The sequence below is a fragment of the Leptonychotes weddellii genome, chromosome 11 (assembly GCF_054177405.1).
Source record: "Leptonychotes weddellii isolate Sample4059 chromosome 11, ASM5417740v2, whole genome shotgun sequence".
Lineage (NCBI taxonomy): Eukaryota > Metazoa > Chordata > Mammalia > Carnivora > Phocidae > Leptonychotes > Leptonychotes weddellii.
Window position 1 is genome coordinate 35,998,134 of NC_138379.1, and position 10,509 is coordinate 36,008,642.

General features: G+C 45.9%; 1 protein-coding gene across 5 annotated transcripts in view; it reads left to right on the plus strand.

The window, feature by feature from the left end:
* Positions 1-10,509, plus strand: part of PLEKHA7 (pleckstrin homology domain containing A7) — a 208,825-nt gene that overhangs the window by 119,537 nt on the left and 78,779 nt on the right. For all 5 annotated transcript variants that reach the window (XM_081798510.1, XM_081798512.1, XM_081798515.1 and 2 more), the window contains exon 4: positions 1,893-1,976. In XM_081798510.1, coding sequence (XP_081654636.1) covers positions 1,893-1,976 — 84 coding nt within the window. The remainder of the gene's footprint in view (positions 1-1,892; positions 1,977-10,509) is intronic.

Here is a 10,509-nt window from a genome sequence, read left to right on the forward strand (position 1 = left end):
ATTGACTTATTTCGCTCAGCATAACACTCTCCAGTTCCATCCATGTAGTTGCAAATGGCAAGATTTCATTCCTTTTGATGGCTGCATAATATTCCATTGTATATATATATATATATATATATATACCACATTTTCTTTATCCATTCATCTGTCGATGGACATCTTGGCTGTTTCCACAGTTTGGCTTGGAAGGTAGAGCATTCTTTTTTTTTTTTTTAAAGATTTTATTTATTTGAGAGAGAGAATGAGAGAGAGCATGGGAGGGAAGAGGGTCGGAGGGAGAAGCAGACTTCCCGATGAGCAGGGAGCCCGATGTGGGACTCGATCCCGGGACTCCAGGATCATGACCTGAGCCGAAGGCAGTCGCTTAACCAACTGAGCCACCCAGGCGCCCAAGGTAGAGCATTCTTATGAAACCTTTTGTAAGACACAATGATGTAAGGCAAGGCAGAGATGACTGTAATTCATATGGAAAAAATTTTGAGCATTCCCAGACCCCCAAAATAACCTCTTAGGCTTTTCTGGTATCTTAGGACACGTTTTGTTAATAGATGCACAAAATAAATCTAGACAAAACACAGTTGCTCCCAGATACACAGTTCAAAGCTATGGCAGCCTGATGCTGAGATGCTTGTGTAGTTCCCAGGTAGGGAGCTTGGTGGCGCCACTCACCGCTCTGGGTCGCGTTGCCTCAGTGAGGGCTACCTGCAAAACAAACGCTGGATGCGATTTTTGCTTTACAACTTGTTTTTGTTTTTGTTTTTTGTGAAAGCAAAAACTCTCTTCAGATTTCTTTCAGTTAGTGAAAACAGGTACTAATGTAGGTCTTTCCTAAAAATGAAGTGGCGTAACGTGAACTTCCAAAAAGCGGGGGACACATGGATTTAGCTATTTCAAATGATGAAGTCTTAAGGATGTAGGAAATTTTCTAGGTGAGTAGAATGTGAAAAAGGCATGAGACAGATTTCTAAATACAGCAAAATCATAATTTTTTAGTAGAAGGGAAAAAAACTAGGGAAGGAGAAGATACTCAGGTATATCTGTAAGTGGTGAGATCATGGGTGACATTTTTTTCTTTTTATAGTTTCTAAAATTTCTAAAAGGACTGATTTTTTGATTGGGGAAAACACTTTAATATAAATCATATTCTTTGGGAGGGGAAAGGACGTCAGGTTAGTTTATTCATCGGGCAAGCCAGCAGCCTCTAGAGCCCTCTCCTCGTTTCTTTCAAAGAACCAGGCAGCCTTTGTGAATACACAAAACACCTACACACTTTGGTTGTGTCTGTCAGCTTGGCATGGAAGCTGTTCCCTCCTAACTTCAAAAGGATAGAAACTCCACAGTGTTGAAATTGTGCAGGTCATGTTGCCGAGACATGCCCATACATTTATATCCCATCATTGAAGTGAAGGCATTCTGTAGTAGGGAGAAGAATTTTAAGAAGATAGATTTTTCTGGGTGGGTGGTTAATTCTTGGAATTCTTTCCCTGGTTCATGGTTTTGGGAAGCTGTTGAAAGTGCTGTCTGCTTTGCTTCATTCTTGTTTTAGCTCGTGCCCTCTTAAGTAACTTGTTGCTGAGCGGTTCAGTCTGTCCGTACTTCACGGAATGTCTCGAAGATGCAGTGTTCTCTTGCAGCCAAGACTTTCCGAGAATTAAAATCCCTGTGTCTTAGGTGGGCTTGGGCACCTGAGCTGAAAGTTCTTGTTTTTTTAAATGCAGCTGGGTCCTGACAGATGAAATGCATCTCTGAATAAAAGGCCCACTCTCTCACCCTGGGAGGAATGTGTGAGGATCAGGGGTCCTCAGACATTACTGACCTGTTGTTGTGTCTGCAAGCCTTTCCATTCCCATGACTTCTCATTCATTATCTCTCTCTCTCTCTCTCTTTAGCCATAACCAACAGACCACAGCATTCAGGCATCCTGTGAGTGGGCAGTTTTCTCCAGAAAATAGCGAATTTATTCTTCAAGAAGAGTAAGTACTTCTATGTGTTCTCCTTTTCCAAGCAGAGTTTGGGAGCTTAAAGGCGTTGGCTCAAAACAGAGCTTGTTGGACTATTTTCTCTCCTAGATAGAGGGACTTGGAGTGGGTTGGTTGATTCAAAGTGGAATGCAAGAATTTTGTTTTTCAATCCCTGGACTCCTCTCAGTGGGAAGATGCAGAAGTGTGGAGATGACGGGTCTGTGCCATGATTGGTACTGTCAGAACCTCTTGCAAACTTCCTTTCCCCTGAACGACCCCCCTCCCTACAGTATCATCTAACACACTACCTGTACTCTTAAGAGGACCCACTCCTCTGGAGCTAAATGGCCTTAAATCACACCAAACTGAACCAGCCTTCCAAGGAAGCCTCAAATAAGAGTCCAAGGCCATGGCTTCGAAGGGAGGAGGGCTGTGGCACCCATTGTCCCTGAACGTCTAGAGTTCTTTCTGCTTGTTTTTTCTGATGTGGGGACTTTCTTGCTCCTCAGTCTGATTTCAGCAGGGCCACCGGGGTGCTCAGAGGTAGGTTCTATCACCCAGGGCTCATCTCCTTAAAAATGCATATACAGCCCAAGCAGGATGTGTACTTCTCCCAAAAATGAAGGCAGAGAAGTGTATGCAAGTGGCTGTTTCCTTTTGCTCATCTGAGACACTTCTGTTTGAAGTAAGTAATTCTGTTTGTGAAATTAATAGAGATGTTGGCTTTTTCTCTCCTTCATATCATTTTTCTGTTCAATCATCTGGACCAAGTATGATCTGAAAATAAATAATCAGTATTTATATTTTTATAGCATTTCCCTCCCTCAGTACTTATACTTTTAAACTTTCGATTATGGGAAATTTCAAACCTATACAAAAGGAGAGAGATAAAGTAATTAAGTCTAATGTATTCATCTCCCATCTTCAACAATTTCCAAAACATGGCTGATTTTATTTCATCTGTAGCGTCCCTCTCACCACCTAGATTATTTTGAAGCAAATTCCAAACATCATTTTGTTCCTACAGTATTTTCAGTTTAGAATCATTATCTTTCAGGGGCGCCTGGGTGGCTCAGTTGGTTAAGCGACTGCCTTCGGCTCAGGTCATGATCCTGGAGTCCTGGGATCGAGTCCCACGTCAGGCTCCCTGCTCAGCAGGGAGTCTGCTTCTCCCTCTCCCGCTCCCCCCTCTTGTGCTCTTTCTCTCTCTCACTCTCTCTCTCAAATAAATAAAATCTTTAAAAAAAAAAAAAAGAATCATTATCTTTCAGAACTTTTAAAACTAGAAATCTGTAATAATGATACTGACATTCGTTGCCCGTTTACCTTTGCTGGGGGTTTTACATGCATATCTCATGTAACACAACAAACCTGAGAAGTAGACCATTATCACCGTTTTAGAGACGAAGACACCAAGACTCAAAGAAGCAAGGTCACTTGTTCAAAGTTGCATGGCTGCAAGTAGAAAAAGCCAGGGTGTCACTCCTGCTTGATCTTTTCAGTCAGGGCTAACCCTTGCTACTAGTGAGAGGCTACTTGCTAAATTCTTTGGATGCTCATGGCTCATGGGTCATGATGCCAGACTGGGGTTGGGGGTCTGACTTTGAAAGCATCGGTACTATTAGGAAGTAGATGGGAGGTAAAGATTGTCTTGTCTCCTACATTGAGACAGAACTGCTATGTAAAGACAGAGCCAGAATGTGGATTCTCTACATTCCAACTTGGAATGAGCATGTTTAAAGAATCCTGAAGGTCAGAAGCTCTTAGGAGGTCAGAGAGTTTAGCCCCCTTCCTAAGGCATCCTAGAGACACGGCTGCCTGTCATTTTTAAAGGTCTGGATGGAGAATCCATTAGAACACCTAGTTTAGGAAATTACCAACTTTAATAAAAGCTTCTAGAGAAATTCAGACTTCCCATCACTAAACACCCTTGTCTTATACACACCTCCTTTCCCTCGCTATTAAGACTTTGTCTCTGGCTACTTCTGAGAAGGTAGCCTCTTTTATCCTCCCAAAATATCTCTGTAGCTAATCTCAGTTCCGTCCAGTTTCCAAGAAAAAGCTTTTTTTTCAAGGGTCACTTTTCCCCTCTAGATCACATTTTCTGGATGTCGTAAGGACTGCTGGCTTGTCTCAGGTGGTGGGTGCAATGTTGGGTGACCAGACGTTCCTTGAAGCAGGCAGAATGTACTTTAGGCATTGAGAGGAGGGGAGGATTCCTGTGAACTGATGTGGTGATCCCTGCATTTACTCTTTAAATACTAAGTGCCTCTGTTGTGTCAGGGGCATGCCAGAGTCTACAGTCACAGCAGCAGGTAAGACAAATATAGTCCTGTCTGTGAAGAGTTGATGGTAGAGTGGGGAAGACAAGTAGACAAGAGATCACAAATGTGATAACTCTTCTTGGTAGAAAAAACCTAGGGTTCAATGGGAGTTGATAAAAGAGGGTTCTAACCTGGCTTAGGGATTGTGGGAGGCCTCTCCATCCACGGAAGGGATGCTGTTTAAATTGAGACCTGTCCGGTCACAGTGCCCCAATCTGGGCAACGACCTAGAGGAGAAAGACGGTAGAGCATGGGGGATCTATACCAGTTGAGTTAGAATGAAACATGAAACACACCAGGTGGACTCTGGAGGTAAAACTGGACTTGGGAGGTAAAATTGACAGGACTTGATAATTGATTGGCTGTGATGGGGATGAAAGAGAGGGAAGACTTTCTTGAAGTGTCTGGCTCTAAATTGGAGGAAGGGGGGATTTAGATAAGTGAAGATAAGTGTGCACGTGCGTGCGCAGGTCATTCACAGCTGAGGGAAGTGTGACTGGCCTTGGTGGGGTCAGAGGCCAAGAGGGACTGACTTATAGCCGAGGTTTGCAAAGGGGAGTGAGGAGATAAGGTTGGAGAGGGAATTGCAGCCAGTTATCTAAATTGCTTCTGCCTGAAATACACCCAGATTTACCCCTGGTGGAATTTTGGAGGGTGTGTGAGGCATGATTTCACCTCACAGAACCCCAGTTTTTTAAAAATGTGCCAACAACGGGCACCTGGGCGGCTCAGTTGATTAAGTGTCTGCCTTTGGCTTGGGTCATGATCTCAGGGTCCTAGGATCGAGCCCCATATGGGGCTGTCTGCTCAGTGGGGAGTCTGCTTCTCCCTCTCACTCTCCCTCTGTGTGCGTGCTCGCTCGCTCGCTCTCTCATTCTCTCACTGTTTCAAATAAATAAATAAAATCTTTAAGAAGTGCCAACAGATAAGATTCCTGTTTTGTTCCCTTAGAGGAGCTTAATTTTGTTGTGTAGTGTGTTACTTGGTGAGGAAAAAGGACTGAGATAGCCATTTGTGTGTCCTTTACACATCAGCTCTCCGATTAATGTGGTGGATGGAAAACTGGCTCTTTCCTTTTTCTTCTCTGAGTATCTGTTGAGGCCACATGGACTCCTCTTGCCAGAGCCTCCACCTGAGGTTCTTGAAGTGAATCCTTCCATAGCAGTGGGTTTTCAGTGTGGTCTCTGAACCAGCATCACCTGGGAACCTCTTAGAAATGCAGATTCTTGAACCCCGTCCCAGACCTACTAAATCAGAGACTCTGGAGGTAGTACTCCGTAGCCTGTATTTTAAAGGCTTCAGGTGGTTCTAATTCAGGTAAAGTTTAAAAACCACTGATTTAGACAACTTGCTTTTTTTTTTTTTTAAAGATTTTATTTATTTATTTGACAGAGAGACACAGCGAGAGAGGGAACACAAGTAGGGGGAGGGGGAGAGGGAGAAGCAGGCTTCCCGCAGAGCAGGGAGCCCGATGCGGGGCTCGATCCCAGGACCCTGAGATCATGACCTGAGCCGAAGGCAGACGCCCAACGACTGAGCCACCCAGGCGCCCCGACAACTTGCTATTTTTATCCCTCCTAAATTACTCCTAGATTCTTCCTTTCATCCTTAAATCTCCTCCAGATACCCATTGTTCTCTGTGCTGTGGTGCCAATCTTAGATGTATTTAGTCAAATAATCTTGGGCTCCTTCTTTTGTGGGGGAAAAAAAAAAAAAACCAAACCAGTCTCCGTGGTGGCTTCCTTGAGAGCATTACTGTGTGGACAGATAACACATCTACCCCATTGTTGGCAGGTGGGGCTTACCTGAGCTGCTTGGTGTAACAGGTGTATGCCCACCCAAAGATGACTTCTCACCTTACAGATTGGAAGCATGGAGAAGAGAAATAATGTGAAAGCTATGATCAGTGGGTCCAGAGGACGTGAGCTCTGAGTATTTTAGTTTCTGTGTCAGTAATACAGAATCAGCCAGGATAAGCTAGGGTCTGCTGTGGTAACAATAACAAACAAAATCTCAGTGACATAAAAGAATTAAGGTTTATTTCTCGCCTTTTTTTTTTTTTTTTTTTAGGATTTGTTTATTTATTTGAGAGAGAGAGAGAGACAGTGCTCGGGGAGGGGCAGGAGAGGGAGAGAAGCAGACTCCACTAAGCGTGGAGCCTGTTGCGGGGCTCAATCTCATTACCCTGAGATCATGACTTGTGCTGATATCAAGAGTCAGATGCTTAACCAACTGAGCCACGCAGGCGCCCCTATTTCTCACTTTTGCTCCATGTCCATCATAGGTCACCTGAGGGATTTTGTTCTGTCGTTTTTATTGAGGGATGCTCCATCTCTGTGCTTCCATGATGGCCAAAGCCAAGAAAAAGGGAACTTAGTGAATTGTGCATTGTGCTTTCACTCACACTTCATTGGCTAAAGCAAGTCACATGACCTCCCCTAACTTCACGGGGCCACGGAAGTGCATTTCTACCATGCACCTGGGAAGATGATCCAAAATACTTGTTGGCCAGCACTAATGACTATACTTAATAATCCACAGTCCAGATTTATTAAGGGAGGTAGGACCTTTTGAGTCTATCACTGACAAGCTGCTTTTGCTCCTATGATTAGAGGATTTGATTTCTCATTTCAGCTTTTCTGTTAACACGATCTAGTTCTTTGTCAGAACCGTCAAGGCAGGTGGGTATCAGTCAACAGGTCCTACAGCCTTGTTTCCCAGGGGACACCTCTGTACACCCAGGCCAAGAGGCCTATGGAAATCCCACTTGGAAGAGCTAATGTAAGTTCAGGCTGCATTAATAAAAGTACACTATGTAGAGAAAGGAGAATAATAGTTCTGGTATATCATGGTGTTTGTGGACTACTTCATTCATTCATTCCAAGTTTATGGAGCATCAAGGGCATGCCAAGCCCCAAATACTTTGATCTGGGTACTAAGTTTCAAGAGGAATATTGAGCAATTGAGATTGCTCTGGAGTGGGGGACCATTATGGTGAGGGGTCTGGAAACACTGTCCTGTGACCTTCACGTTTAGTCTGCAGGAGAGAAGATGGAGGAGGATGTGCTGTAAGTCTTCAAGAAGGGCTGGCAGGCGGAAGTGGGGTATGTTTTTTGTGTGGCCGCCAAGGCAGGCATCAGGTCAATGAGTAAAAGTTCTAGGCCGGCAAATTTTAGCTCAGTTCATAATTTTCTAGGAAAGAGATTCCTGACATCCCTTGTTTTGGGATCTAGAATTTCATCTTTAATTAAATTAAGTAATCTACCTCCTAGAATAAGAGTTGGCTTTTTCCATTAATAATAATATTATTATTTTTATAGTGAACATTTAGAGCCCTTACTATTTATTACCAGGTACTTTTCTAAATGGTTTACATTTATTCATTTTTTAAAAGATTTTATTTATTTATTTGAGAGAGAGAGAGCATGAGCAGAGGGAAAGGGCAGAGGGAGAGGGAGACGCAGGCTCCCCACTGAGCAGGGAGCCTGACATGGGGCTCGATCCCAGGGCCCCGGGATCATGACCTGAGCCGAAGGCAGACGCTTAACCTCTGAGCCACCCAGGTGCCCCAGTGGTTTACATTTATTAATTTAATTCCCACAACGGTCTTATGAGGAAGATAACATTATGGTTATGGATACTGAGGCACACAGAGGTGAAAAGACTTGCCACAAGTCACACAGCTAGTAAGTGGCAGTTAGGATTTGAATCCAGATAGTCTGGTTCTAGATGCTGAGCCTCCAACCACTCCAGTTCTGCCTCTCATTAGAGTGGTCTTCGAGAGACAGTCCTCTTCCTTGGCTGTCCTTAGGTGTTGATGTGCCAACGAAGTAGGCTAGAGATTTTTATTGTATCTGCAGTAATGAAATTTGATCTAATAACTTCATTCTTGCGTGAAAGATGCCAAGCCTCCTTAGTAGTCTTTTCTCCAAAAAATGTTCTCAAGCTTTTCTACAGAGCCTCGTTTCCAGTGATTGGGTCATTTGAGCTCCTCCTTTTCAGCCTCTTTTCCTGATTCTCCGTGATTTTCTTGAATTGGGAGCTTGTGGTTTGCCTTTGTGGCTTAATGGGCCACCCATAGGGGCCCTCCTAAAGAGATAACCTTGGCACGAGGGACTTCCAGGCTGTGGTTCTGGTGGTTGGGGCTACGCACAGGAGCATTTTCTCCTCAGAGCGGGCTGTCCAGGAAGCCGCTGACGGACGCCTCCGCAGCTCTCTGGGAAGAGGAGAGAAAAGCATTCCGGAGCCGTGACGCTGGTAGCTGACTGACAGCTGGCTCTGTACACTGATCCCCAGGCTCTGTCAAGCATTTGATGTTGAGGTGGGGCCTAGTTGAGAGAGAGTATGTGCTCTGGAAGTTCAGAAGCCTGCTGCTGTGCTCAGAAGCCAGCTGTAAGGCACCCCAAATCTCCTAGATTCCCTAACCTGGAGGGGACCCTTTCCTGGCCTGCCTCTCCCTGCATCCTCGTGAGGTTAGCTTGCTCTTTCCATTGGAGTCTGAGCAGCCCCCTGTTTTCTCATTGGATTGTTTGGAAAAGAACTGTAAGTTGGAATTGCCTGGAATGTCATGAGTGGTGTTTGGAGAATACCACTTAAAAAGATATCTTGCTGAAGGTAAGAATTACCTTCCTGACCTTTGACTTCATTTTGACGAGGCAGGGCACAAGACTCTCCAAGGCATATGCAGATTATGGGCCTGGGGGTGGGCTCTCTCCTGCTGCTAGGAGACCGGGGGCTGACTTGTGCTCCTCCTGCAGTTCCAAGTTGGTAAGCAGTGAGAGATGAAGAGCACAGAATGGGGATGGGGGTACACAACAACTCTGAGCCCGGCAGGGTCTGCCCTGCTGTTCATCTGCTGAGCCGGGACTGCCAGGCTGATAGAACCAGCACCTTGTCTCTCCAGCCTGGCAGTCTTGGGCTAGCTTTGCCTGTTGCATTTGGTTGCCATGGCAGCAGAACAACGAGGAAAAATGGAAACATCTGGCAAGCAGATGCAGAAACTTGACTGTTCAGTTTTCCTTACTGGTCTAGGAGACGGCATTTGTGACGGTCACAGGTAGGGAAGAGGTGGTGCCGACTTCGGCAGTTCATTCAAACCCCTGGGTGTTGACTTGGCTCTGGCGTTGGTGTCTCCAAGGGCACTGGGGGTGAGGCCGTTGCCATGCAGCCCTCACGTCTCGGGCTCTGTCTTTGTGGGGTGAAGATGCTGCAGTGGTGGCTCTTCCGTGTTTGGAAGGGAAGCTGCTGCTTGCAGTCATTTTGTTTCTTCCTGGGACTTCCCCTCTAGTCCTCCTCTTTTCCCTCCCTGGTCTGGGAAGCAGCCCCCCATCTCCATTAGAAAGGGCTGTTTTCTAGTAGGGGAGTGGCTGCCTGGTAAGCCAGGGGGAGCTGAGAGGCTAGAGGAGGACTTGCCAGTGGCTCGAGTTAGCATTGTAGCATCTCTGAAATAGCAAAGCAGAGGTGGAAGGAACAGTAGAGGTCAAGGTCTGGTGCTTCCCCAGCACAGACTGAGGCACGGGGCGTGGACAGAGGACAGCGGAAGAGACTGGTCCAAGGTCATACGGCTGAGCAGGACTCCGGCCGAGTTCAGAGCAGTGCTTGGGTTTTGGGGGCGGGGAGGGGAGCCCATGGGGCTCACTGGGCTGTTTTCATGCCAGGTGAGGGGTGCTCTTTAGGCTGGTTTCCAGCTCCTGAGGTGGCTTGGGGCGAGGAACTGGAGCCTGTGTTCCAGAGCGGAGTTGGGGGGAGGGGAAGGAACACGGGAAGGCACAGCTGAGTAACAAGGCCACACTTGCTGAATGAAGACCGTGGTGTCAGACAGCCTCCCCCGGGGTGTTGGGAGTATACAGTGAGCGTTGGCGGTCTGTCTGTGTGTGCTCTTTCTCTGAGAAGAGGGGGTGTGGAGGTGTCTGCCTGCTTGGGACAAGAACTTTCTTTTATTCCTGCTTTTCGTTGTGCATTGCTTTTCCCGAACCCCTTAGGTGGTGGGTGTGAGCACTTTAAAAAATTTGCTGGTAGTTAGCGAGCGCGCCTCTTCTCATACACCCTCCTCTCATAACATTAGTTCTTGCTGAGCTCTCTGTGTAGAACCCTTGAGGACAGAACATGAATTTGGGGGCCTATTTTTCCAGGAATTGATGGGATACAAGCGACATCTAATGATGGCTTCTCAGTAGGGGATTCCCAACTCCCCATAGCTTTCTTTCCCTTTTTTTTTTTTT